This window comes from Salvelinus fontinalis, chromosome 3 (genome assembly GCF_029448725.1).
Source record: "Salvelinus fontinalis isolate EN_2023a chromosome 3, ASM2944872v1, whole genome shotgun sequence".
Lineage (NCBI taxonomy): Eukaryota > Metazoa > Chordata > Actinopteri > Salmoniformes > Salmonidae > Salvelinus > Salvelinus fontinalis.
In genome coordinates this window covers 71,392,234-71,405,465 of record NC_074667.1, presented here as the reverse complement: position 1 = coordinate 71,405,465, position 13,232 = coordinate 71,392,234, and the positions used below count along the sequence as shown (strand labels likewise).

The 13,232-nt window shown below is 42.1% G+C and overlaps 1 protein-coding gene across 1 annotated transcript; it reads left to right on the top strand.

Annotated features, from left to right (window-relative positions):
• Nucleotides 1-10,601: 10,601 nt before the first annotated feature.
• Nucleotides 10,602-12,150, top strand: LOC129834915 (RING finger protein 208-like). The gene is made up of 2 exons (XM_055900290.1): nt 10,602-11,107; nt 11,718-12,150. The coding sequence occupies exons 1-2, from the start codon at nt 10,782-10,784 to the stop codon at nt 11,791-11,793; spliced, it is 402 nt and encodes a 133-aa protein (XP_055756265.1). The 5' UTR covers nt 10,602-10,781; the 3' UTR covers nt 11,794-12,150.
• Nucleotides 12,151-13,232: the final 1,082 nt, after the last annotated feature.

Below are 13,232 nucleotides of genomic sequence, written 5' to 3'. Positions count from 1 at the left end.
ACAGACAACAACACAGAGTTACACATGGAGTAAACAATAAACAAGTCAATAACATGGTAGGAAAAAGAGAATCTATATACAATGTGTGCAAAAGGCATGAGGTAGGCAATAAATCGAATAATTACAATTTAGCAGATTAACACTGGAGTGATAAATCATCAGATGATCATGTGCAAGAAGAGATACTGGTGTGCAAAAGAGCAGAAAAGTAAATAAATAAAAGCAGTATGGGGGTGAGGTAGGTAAATTGGGTGGGTAGTTTACAGATGGACTATGTACAGCTGCAACGATCGGTTAGCTGCTCGGATAGCAGATTTTTAAAGTTGTTGAGGGAGATAAAAGTCTCCAACTTCAGAGATTTTTGCAATTCGTTCCAGTCGCAGGCAGCAGAGAACTGGAAGGAAAGGCGTCCAAATGAGGTTTTGGCTTTAGGGATGATCAGTGAGATACACCTGCTGGAGCGCGTGCTACGGGTGGGTGTAGCCATCGTGACCAGTGAACTGAGATAAGGCGGCACTTTACCTAGCATAGCCTTGTAGATGACCTGGAGCCAGTGGGTCTGACGACGAACATGTAGCGAGGGCCAGCCGACTAGGGCATACAGGTCGCAGTGGTGGGTCGTATAAGGTGCTTTAGTAACAAAACGAATGGCACTGTGATAAACTGCATCCAGTTTGCTGAGTACAGTATTGGAAGCTATTTTGTAGATGACATCGCCGAAGTCGAGGATCGGTAGGATAGTCAGTTTTACTAGGGTAAGTTTGGCGGCGTGAGTGAAGGAGGCTTTGTTCCGGAATAGAAAGCCGACTCTAGATTTGATTTTGGATTGGAGATGTTTGATATGAGTCTGGAAGGAGAGTTTGCAGTCTAGCCAGACACCTAGGTACTTATAGATGTCCACATATTCTAGGTCGGAACCGTCCAGGGTGGTGATGCTAGTCGGGCGTGCGGGTGCAGGCAGCGAACGGTTGAAAAGCATTCATTTGGTTTTACTAGCATTTAAGAGCAGTTGGAGGCCACGGAAGGAGTGTTGTATGGCATTGAAGCTCGTTTGGAGGTTAGATAGCACAGTGTCCAGGGAAGGGCCGGAAGTATACAGAATGGTGTCGTCTGCGTAGAGGTGGATCAGGGAATCGCCCGCAGCAAGAGCAACATCATTGATGTATACAGAGAAAAGAGTCGGCCCGAGAATTGAACCCTGTGGTACCCCCATAGAGACTGCCAGAGGACCGGACAACATGCCCTCCGATTTGACACACTGAACTCTGTCTGCAAAGTAGTTGGTGAACCAGGCAAGGCAGTCATTAGAAAAACCGAGGCTATTGAGTCTGCCGATAAGAATATGGTGATTGACAGAGTCGAAAGCCTTGGCCAGGTCGATGAAGACGGCTGCACAGTAAAGTCTTTTATCGATGGCGGTTATGATATCGTTTAGTACCTTGAGCGTGGCTGAGGTGCACCCGTGACCGGCTCGGAAACCTGATTGCACAGCGGAGAAGGTACGGTGGGATTCGAGATGGTCAGTGATCTGTTTGTTGACTTGGCTTTCGAAGACCTTAGCTAGGCAGGGCAGGATGGATATAGGTCTGTAACAGTTTGGGTCCAGGGTGTCTCCCCCTTTGAAGAGGGGGATGACAGCGGCAGCTTTCCAATCCTTGGGGATCTCAGATGATACGAAGGAGAGGTTGAACAGGCTGGTAATAGGGGGTGCGACAATGGCAGCGGACAGTTTCAGAAATAGGGGGTCCAGATTGTCAAGCCCAGCTGATTTGTATGGGTCCAGGTTTTCCAGCTCTTTCAGAACATCTGCTATCTGGATATGGGTAAAGGAGAAGCTGGGGAGGCTTGGGCGAGTAGCAGCGGGGGGGGGCGGGGTTGTTGGCCAAGGTTGGAGTCGCCAGGTGGAAGGCATGGCCAGCCATTGAGAAATGTTTGTTGAAGTTTTCGATTATCACGGACTTATCAGTGGTGACCGTGTTATCTAGCCTCAGTGCAGTGGGCAGCTGGGAGGAGGTGCTCTTGTTTTCCATGGACTTTACAGTATCCCAGAACTTTTTGGAGTTAGAGCTACAGGATGCAAATTTCTGCTTGAAAAAGCTGGCCTTTGCTTTCCTGACTGACTGCGTGTATTGGTTCCTGACTTCCCTGAACAGTTGCATATCACGGGGGCTCTTCGATGCTATTGCAGTTCGCCACAGGATGTTTTTGTGCTGGTCGAGGGCAGTCAGGTCTGGAGTGAACCAAGGGCTATATCTGTTCTTGGTTCTGCATTTTTTGAACGGAGCATGCTTGTCTAATATGGTGAGGAAGTAACTTTTAAAGAATGACCAGGCATCCTCAACTGACGGGATGAGGTCAATATCCTTCCAGGGTACCCGGGCCAGGTCGATTAGAAAGGCCTGCTCGCAGAAGTGTTTCAGGGAGCGTTTGACAGTGATGAGGGGTGGTCGTTTGACCGTGGACCCGTGGCGGATACAGGCAATGAGGCAGTGATCGCAGAGATCTTGATTGAAGACAGCAGAGGTGTATTTGGAGGGCAAGTTGGTCAGGATAATGTCTATTAGGGTGCCCATGTTTACGGATTTAGGGTTGTACCTGGTGGGTTCCTTGATGATTTGTGTGAGATTGAGGGCATCAAGCTTAGATTGTAGGACTGCCGGGGTATTAAGCATATCCCAGTTTAGGTCACCTAACAGAACAAACTCTGAAGCTAGATGGGGAGCGATCAATTCACAGATGGTGTCCAGGGCACAGCTGGGAGCTGAGGGGGGTCGGTAGCAGGCGGCAACAGTGAGAGACTTATTTCTGGAGAGATTAATTTTTAAAATTAGAAGTTCGAACTGTTTGGGCATAGACTTGGAAAGTATGACAGAACTTTGCAGGCTATCTCTGCAGTAGATTGCAACTCCTCCCATTTGGCAGTTCTATCTTGACGGAAAGTGTTATAGTTGGGTATGGAAATCTCAGAGTTTTTGGTGGCCTTGAGGAGACAACAGTCTATATAGGCCCTAACGAGGAGACAACAGTCTATATAGACTCTAATGAGGAGACAACAGTCTATATAGACCATAATGAGACAACAGTCTATATAGACCAGAATGAGACAACAGTCTATATAGACCATCATGTGGATACAACAGTCTATATCTATCCTAATGAGGAGACAACAGTCTATATAGACCCTAATGAGGAGACAACAGTCTATGTAGACCCTAGTGAGGAGACAACAGTCTATATAGGCCCTAATGAGGAGATAACAGTCTATATAGAACCTAATGAGGAGACAACAGTCTATATAGACCATATTGAGGAGACAACAGTCTATATAGACCATAATGAGGAGACACCAGTCTATATATACCCTAATGAGGAGACAGCAGTCTATGTAGACCATAATGAGGAGACAACAGTCTATATAGACCCTAATGAGGAGACAACAGTCTATATAGACCATAATGAGGAGACAACAGTCTATATAGGCCCTAATGAGGAGACAACAGTCTATATAGACCCTAATGAGAAGACAACAGTCTATATAGACCCTAATGAGAAGACAACAGTTTATATAGACCATAATGAGGAGACAACAGTCTATATAGACCCTAGTGAGGAGACAACAGTCTGTACAGACCCTAGTGAGGAGAAAACAGTCTATATAGACCCTAGTGAGGAGACAACAGTCTATATAGACCCTAATGAGGAGACAACAGTCTATATAGACCATAATGAGGAGATAACAGTCTATATAGACCATAATGAGGAGACAACAGTCTATATAGACCATAATGAGGAGACAACAGTCTATATAGACCATCATGAGGAGACAACAGTCTATATAGACCCCAGTGAGGAGACAACAGTCTATATAGACCCTAATGAGGAGACAACAGTCTATATAGACCCTAATGAGGAGACAACAGTCTATATAGACCCTAATGAGGAGACAACAGTTGTCATGATGTTGGGTTGGGGGTAGGTTTATGACAGTCATAAATACCTCTTTCCCCCTTTTTCTCTCTCCCTACTATAACTGATGTGACATAAGGAAACCCATGGGTTAACATAGAGATTCTGGGTAACATCAGAAGTTGGGGGAAATGAACTATATTCTGGTAATTCGACCAACTGAACATATGCGGTGGTACTTAAGGTATATTATGTCAGTTCGGTTGCCCTCTGACACATTCTCATCAATGATTGAATGACATAAACCCTACTGTGCAAAGTCTAAATGTCAGAGATATTGGATTCACATGGAATTGTTGTTTAATTCAAATGTTTGAATATGACATTATTTGTGAAGAGATGAAATGTAATTTTAGCTTCCAAATGAGAGATCTGTGCTTTCATAAGTTTCTCTGCTCACAGTGGCCCGTCCCTGTGAAGAGACCTGGGTAATAGACTTTTCAGACACACCCCTCTCCCTCCACTATATAAAGCCAGAGACAAGAAAATAACTTCCTGTTCCGGGTACTCTAGGATGACGATCCAGGGTCAGAATGGTTCAGATAATCACTATAGATGAAGCCAACATCAGCATGGACTTTGATTGTGAATGGTATGAACTTTGAACTCGTGTTCACTACAGAAGTGATATCTCCTAGCCGTTGAGTTGGCAACAGCTGCTACAAACGCAGGTTAGGAAGGACAGTCCGAGTATCCCGTCTTCCACACACAACGTTACTACAAAGTATCCCGTGACAACCAGAGACATTCTCCAAAAGACAGAGGACTCGGGTTGGCGATACGTTCTTCCATCTACCACCAACCTACTGAAGCGCAGCTCAGAGTAAATATGTATTGCATTTTCTTTCTCAAATGGGCGGTAATTTAGAATGCATCAGATACTGATTTACGAGAGCACAGCTTTTGCCCTGTTCCGAGTCTCCCGCTCTTTCACTAAGACTCAGCCCATTCCCTTTGTGTAACAAGCTGTCATATCTATTCCGCCCGCTAGGGACGTTTTCTGTATGACGTAATTTGTGATCAAGTTATGATCTAATTGTATATGTGTGATTCTGTGTGATTGGTTAGGTATTTAGTAAATAAATAATTAAACCCAATTTTGTATTGCTGATTCAACTTGTTAGCCAGGATTCTTGCAGATAATCAAGGACTTACAACTTTCAGATGAGACTGAATATAATGACGATTAATGTGACGGCTATTTAGTAAAATATTACAAAATCTTTAAGAGTTTATTCGAAAGATAACAGCTCTATAAATATTATTTTGTGGTGTCCCTCTCTAGTTAATTAATATTTACATGATTAGTTCAATCAGGTAATATTAATTACGGAGAAATAATTTTATAGAATAGTATGTCATAGCAATCAATCTGGCATAGTCAAAGACACGACACAGTCTATATAGACCATAATGAGGAGACAACAGTCTATATAGACCCTAGTGAGGAGACAACAGTCTATATAGACCCTAATGAGGAGACAACAGTCTATATAGACCCTAATGAGGAGACAACAGTCTATATAGACCCTAATGAGGAGACAACAGTCTATATAGACCCTAATGAGGAGACAACAGTCTATATAGACCCTAATGAGGAGACAACAGTCTATATAGACCATAATGAGGAGACAACAGTCTATATAGACCCTAATGAGGAGACAACAGTCTATATAGACCCTAATGAGGAGACAACAGTCTATATAGACCCTAATGAGGAGACAACAGTCTATATAGACCCTAATGAGGAGACAACAGTCTATATAGACCCTAATGAGGAGACAACAGTCTATATAGACCCTAATGAGGAGACAACAGTCTATATAGACCATAATGAGGAGACAACAGTCTATATAGACCCTAATGAGGAGACAACAGTCTATATAGACCATAATGAGGAGACAACAGTCTATATAGACTCTAATGAGGAGACAACAGTCTATATAGACCATAATGAGACAACAGTCTATATAGACCAGAATGAGACAACAGTCTATATAGACCATCATGTGGATACAACAGTCTATATCTATCCTAATGAGGAGACAACAGTCTATATAGACCCTAATGAGGAGATAACAGTCTATGTAGACCCTAGTGAGGAGACAACAGTCTATATAGGCCCTAATGAGGAGATAACAGTCTATATAGAACCTAATGAGGAGACAACAGTCTATATAGACCATATTGAGGAGACAACAGTCTATATAGACCATAATGAGGAGACACCAGTCTATATATACCCTAATGAGGAGACAGCAGTCTATGTAGACCATAATGAGGAGACAACAGTCTATATAGACCCTAATGAGGAGACAACAGTCTATATAGACCATAATGAGGAGACAACAGTCTATATAGGCCCTAATGAGGAGACAACAGTCTATATAGACCCTAATGAGAAGACAACAGTCTATATAGACCCTAATGAGAAGACAACAGTTTATATAGACCATAATGAGGAGACAACAGTCTATATAGACCCTAGTGAGGAGACAACAGTCTGTACAGACCCTAGTGAGGAGAAAACAGTCTATATAGACCCTAGTGAGGAGACAACAGTCTATATAGACCCTAATGAGGAGACAACAGTCTATATAGACCATAATGAGGAGATAACAGTCTATATAGACCATAATGAGGAGACAACAGTCTATATAGACCATAATGAGGAGACAACAGTCTATATAGACCATCATGAGGAGACAACAGTCTATATAGACCCCAGTGAGGAGACAACAGTCTATATAGACCCTAATGAGGAGACAACAGTCTATATAGACCCTAATGAGGAGACAACAGTCTATATAGACCCTAATGAGGAGACAACAGTTGTCATGATGTTGGGTTGGGGGTAGGTTTATGACAGTCATAAATACCTCTTTCCCCCTTTTTCTCTCTCCCTACTATAACTGATGTGACATAAGGAAACCCATGGGTTAACATAGAGATTCTGGGTAACATCAGAAGTTGGGGGAAATGAACTATATTCTGGTAATTCGACCAACTGAACATATGCGGTGGTACTTAAGGTATATTATGTCAGTTCGGTTGCCCTCTGACACATTCTCATCAATGATTGAATGACATAAACCCTACTGTGCAAAGTCTAAATGTCAGAGATATTGGATTCACATGGAATTGTTGTTTAATTCAAATGTTTGAATATGACATTATTTGTGAAGAGATGAAATGTAATTTTAGCTTCCAAATGAGAGATCTGTGCTTTCATAAGTTTCTCTGCTCACAGTGGCCCGTCCCTGTGAAGAGACCTGGGTAATAGACTTTTCAGACACACCCCTCTCCCTCCACTATATAAAGCCAGAGACAAGAAAATAACTTCCTGTTCCGGGTACTCTAGGATGACGATCCAGGGTCAGAATGGTTCAGATAATCACTATAGATGAAGCCAACATCAGCATGGACTTTGATTGTGAATGGTATGAACTTTGAACTCGTGTTCACTACAGAAGTGATATCTCCTAGCCGTTGAGTTGGCAACAGCTGCTACAAACGCAGGTTAGGAAGGACAGTCCGAGTATCCCGTCTTCCACACACAACGTTACTACAAAGTATCCCGTGACAACCAGAGACATTCTCCAAAAGACAGAGGACTCGGGTTGGCGATACGTTCTTCCATCTACCACCAACCTACTGAAGCGCAGCTCAGAGTAAATATGTATTGCATTTTCTTTCTCAAATGGGCGGTAATTTAGAATGCATCAGATACTGATTTACGAGAGCACAGCTTTTGCCCTGTTCCGAATCTCCCGCTCTTTCACTAAGACTCAGCCCATTCCCTTTGTGTAACAAGCTGTCATATCTATTCCGCCCGCTAGGGACGTTTTCTGTATGACGTAATTTGTGATCAAGTTATGATCTAATTGTATATGTGTGATTCTGTGTGATTGGTTAGGTATTTAGTAAATAAATAATTAAACCCAATTTTGTATTGCTGATTCAACTTGTTAGCCAGGATTCTTGCAGATAATCAAGGACTTACAACTTTCAGATGAGACTGAATATAATGACGATTAATGTGACGGCTATTTAGTAAAATATTACAAAATCTTTAAGAGTTTATTCGAAAGATAACAGCTCTATAAATATTATTTTGTGGTGTCCCTCTCTAGTTAATTAATATTTACATGATTAGTTCAATCAGGTAATATTAATTACGGAGAAATAATTTTATAGAATAGTATGTCATAGCAATCAATCTGGCATAGTCAAAGACACGACACAGTCTATATAGACCATAATGAGGAGACAACAGTCTATATAGACCCTAATGAGGAGACAACAGTCTATATAGACCCTAATGAGGAGACAACAGTCTATATAGACCCTAATGAGGAGACAACAGTCTATATAGACCCTAATGAGGAGACAACAGTCTATATAGACCCTAATGAGGAGACAACAGTCTATATAGACCCTAATGAGGAGACAACAGTCTATATAGACCATAATGAGGAGACAACAGTCTATATAGACCCTAATGAGGAGACAACAGTCTATATAGACCATAATGAGGAGACAACAGTCTATATAGACCCTAATGAGGAGACAAGTCTATATAGACCATAATGAGGAGACAACAGTCTATATAGACCCTAATGAGGAGACAACAGTCTATATAGACCATAATGAGAAAAATATAATATGTATTTTTTATGGCTCCTTTTTTGTTTATTTTCTTGAAACCTTTCTTGATGATTGTAGCCTTGAGGTGTCTGTCAGAGAAATAGGCAGCTCTGTTGTCCCTGAGTGTGTCCCAATTGCTACCCTATTCCATATGTAGTGCACTCCTTTTGACCAGAGCCTTTGCCTTTAAAGTAGTGCACTATGTAGGGAATAGGGTTCCATTTGGAACAAAGTCCCTGTGTTACCAAACAGGGCTGACGGTAGAGCTGGTTACCGTCCCTGGCTAGCAGAATTACTCATAATTTACTGTCATTTAGCTCACGTTGTTTTAGTGTGCAGCTTACTCATTACTTCAGGAAGCAGAAAAATAACAATTAGAAACTATCAGAAGACTTTGACAAAGCTCTTTCAGTCTCTTGTTCTGGCCCTTTAATGATAGGAATTCATTTGTGAGATACATCCACATTTCCTGCTTAATTAAGTGACGATTTTAAAGAACAAATGTTTGGTGGTTCTTTTTACTTTGTGTTTGTTTGTGTGTCTGTTGTGTGTGTGTGGCTCTTAGCTGACATTGTGAATAGACAGGCGTGAATCACCTGGAATTTCCAGTTCAACAAATAGTAGAGCCGTCACATTTCTGTACATAAACACTACAATAACCAGGCACGTACACAGAGAGGGTTCTACAAGTCCACAGAGAGGGTTCCACAAGTCCACAGAAAGGGTTCTACAAGTCCACAGAAAGAGTTCTACAAGTCCACAGAAAGGGTTCTACAAGTCCACAGAAAGGGTTCTACAAGTCCACAGAAAGGGTTCTACAAGTCCACAGAAAGGGTTCTACAAGTCCACAGAAAGGGTTCTACAAGTCCACAGATAGGGTTCTACAAGTCAACAGAGAGGGTTCTACAAGTCCACAGATAGGGTTCTAAAAGTCCACAAAGGGTAAGTCCACAGAAAGGGTTCTACAATTCCACAGATAGGGTTCTACAAGTCCACAGAAAGGGCGAGTCCACAGATAGGGTTCTACAAGTCCACAGAGAGGGTTCTACATTTCCGCAGAGAGGGTTCTACAAGTCCACAGATAGGGTTCTACAAGTCCACAGAAAGGGTAAGTCCACAGAAAGGGTTCTACAAGTCCACAGAAAGGGTTCTACATTTCCGCAGAGAGGGTTCTACATTTCCGCAGAGAGGGTTCTACAAGTCCACAGAGAGGGTTCTACAAGTCCACAGATAGGGTTCTACAAGTCCACAGAACGGGTTCTACAAGTCCACAGAAAGGGTAAGTCCACAGAAAGGGTTCTACAAATGCTACCCCCTCTCTTTTGAAAATTCCCCCACAAAGAAGATTGATCCATCATAAACTGGACGTACACTGAGTGAACCAAACATTAGGAACACCTTTTGTAAAAAGAAAAGAGCAGGTGTTCTTAATGTTTTGTACACTCAGTGTACGTACCCTTTGTAGATATGAACACCTGCCCTGTAAATGTCAATACACGGCCCTGGCAATTCTCCTGAAGGGACCTACTATGCTATAGAAGTGACCTTGAAGTGTTTAACTCGTTCCATGGAACTTTCCTGCCTCACCTGAGAGTAGAGGAGGTGAGAGACCGCCCTTTCTGGGAAAATAACACCATTTAGTCTCCTCCCCCAAAGCTTAAAATAAGAGCACACACACTCTTCTCTCTCACACACATAGTTTAGTTGTTGGATAGTTGGTCGCTGTGCTGAAAATCTTCCTGAACCTGTAAGTAAAATATTGCCTCTCATTGATAATGATAAAAGTGAAAAGGTTTGTCTATATCTGATAACTATGGATGTTATAAATGTGTGATATTTTTCAAGATATTTTTGTTCTTCATGTCTTCAGAAGAACCTGACAGCCTGTTGATTTAAGATATGTTATTACATTAGATATGTTTGCATAGTGCCAGTGATGAAGTCATCTAATTTAATTGAATATCATAATGTCTTTTGCAGCTTCCTGACCTACGCTCCTAAGCACAGATCTAGGATCAGCTCATCCTCATCAAATCCAAACCAGGACGTTTAGAATTCACAAGGGGAACACTGACCTCAGACCAGCGTTTAAACCCCACGTCTTCCTGCCTAGACACTGACTCTCTGTCCAGAGTTCCTCTGTGCTCCAGCCGTATATCCATCCAGCCATGGGTCTGATGAGCGAGGACATGGAGTGCTGCGTCTGCCTCCAGCCCTACTCTCGTAGGGAGAAGATCCCTCGGATGCTCCACTGTAAGCACACATTCTGTGGGCTGTGCTTGCAGGCGATGTCCAGGCTCCAGAGCGGCCTACTGACAGTATGCTGCCCCCTGTGCCATTGGATCACCTGCACCGAGCCCAGCCTCACCGTGTCGGGGTCGCTGTGGGTTAACACTGAGATCTGGGACCAGATACTAGACACACAACAGGAAGAGGAGGAGGAAGAGAGGAAGGAAGCTAACAGACAGACACAGACCACTACACAGAACACATGGTGAGTACCCCAGGCAAAGGTGGATGGATTGATAGACTGATTTAGAAACCTGGAGAAACCTTCCTCTGCTCCCTGCTCTTCCTCTCATTTTGTTCTGTCTCTGTTGCTCTCTCTCTGCTATCACTCTCTGCTTTTGCTGCACTCTGCACTCTGCTCTCTCACGTTTTCTCTTTCTCTGCTATCACTCTCTCTTTTGCTGCACTCTGCTCTCTCTCTCTCACGTTTTCTCTCTCTCTGCTAACACTCTCTGCCATCACTCTCTGCCATCACTCTCTCTTTTGCTGCACTCTGCTCTCTCTCTCTCACGTTTTCTCTCTCTCTGCTATCACTCTCTCTCGTATCTCACTTGTTCTCTCTCTCTCTCTCTGCTCTCTCCCTTTCTGTATCACTATATCTGTTAGTCTTGATCTCTCTCTTCATCAGTTGTATTGTTGAACTGTGATGGTAATACTTTAGATGACAGTTTCCTTACGTTGATCGTATTATGATCGTATTATGCAGCTAGTACAGCTTCCTTTTTAGGTTCAGAAGTCTGTTCAATTACTAAATTGTAACTCTCTCTCTCTCTCTCTCTACTCTGTTTATTTCCCCCTACTCTCCTGTCCTCCAGGTCTCCATCAAAGCATTGTGGCCTGAGGATCAAATTACAGAATTTCCTGAGGAGGATGAAGCACAATGTACTGTAAACCGAGAAGACGAAGAGCAGAGAAGAAGAAGGGTTAAATAATAATATTAATAATAAAGGATGGATTGGGGGAGGAAATAAAATAGAAGATTTTAAATGGATTGAGGATGAAAGAAAGATCAAGGAAGTTATGGAAGGAAGGAAGTTATGGAAGGACGTAAGGAAGGAAGTTATGGAAGGACGGAAGGAAGGAAGGAAGGAAGTTATGGAAGGAAGGAACGAAGTTATGGAAGGAAGGAAGTAAGTTATGGAAGGAAGGAAGTAAGTTATGGAAGGAAGGAAGTAAGTTATGGAAGGAAGGAAGTAAGTTATGGAAGGAAGGAAGTAAGTTATGGAAGGACGGAAGGAAGTTATGGAAGGACGGAAGGAAGTTAAGGAAGGAAGGAAGTTATGGAAGGAAGGAAGTTATGGAAGGAAGGAAGGAAGTTATGGAAGGAAGGAAGGAAGTTATGGAAGGAAGGAAGTTAAGGAAGGAAGTTAAGGAAGGAAGGAATGAAGGAAGTTATGGACGGACGGACGGACAGACAGACAGATAGAGGGGTGAAAGTTAGAGACTGTATGCTGTACAATGTGTGCCGTTTACAATACAATATACTGTGAACAATGTTTCTAATAGATGTTTAATGATTTGATAAAAGGTGTATTACTGCGTGAAGAGAAGTGGATGTTTAGTATTTTTTATTACATCATTTACAACAGTTTCAAATTGCAGAGTGTTGTTTTTATCAATGTAATTGTCTGCATCATTTCCAATCCCCCATATAAGGGAAGTGGGATTTGTTCGTCCTCATTTGACATGTTTTATTTATCTGTTCTGTTTGAAGAGCATGTTTTTATACTGGAATTATATTTATTGGTTAATAAATACATCCACTTTAAAATAACCCTATCTTAGAGTTGTGAAATTGCTTATTATTATCATTACATTAGGAAAGTAACTGTCCGATATCCAACTATTTATGGCCCGCAAATAGAGTTGTGGGTGTTAATCCACTACACATTCTACCCTACTATTTCCTACAACACAAAACAAACCCGAAACATTCCACTGTCCTTGGTTGTGGTGTGTGCAGTACATGACTGAAATCCCTCTCTGTCGTCATCATGTTTCAGAGAACCCTGTAAGCATTCTAGCATATGAGATTCCCTAAAAACACATCAGTTCAATAAAGCTATGACCAAAATGTACTTTTTCGTAGCAGGTTAGGAGAATTTACACAGCAGGTTAGGAGAATTAATGTTGCTGGTTAGGAGAATGAGGTTAAGGTTAGGAAAAGGCTTAGGGTTAGCGAGAATGCTCTCCTAACCAGCTACAAAAGTCACTTCTGGTCGTAGCTGTATCGAAGTGGTGTGTTTTTAGGAAGTCCTTCTGTGATTGGTGGAACTCATGTCTGTTTTGTTTGTGTACGTTTCATTACATGCTGTGAGTTATTGCATTGG

Excerpts from the sequence above, each read along its gene's own strand:
- LOC129834915 (XM_055900290.1), top strand. The coding sequence starts at position 10,782 with ATGGGTCTGATGAGCGAGGACATGGAGTGCTGCGTCTGCCTCCAGCCC. Across the intron at positions 11,108-11,717 it reads ACCACTACACAGAACACATG|GTCTCCATCAAAGCATTGTG; the intron begins GTGAGTACCCCA and ends CCTGTCCTCCAG.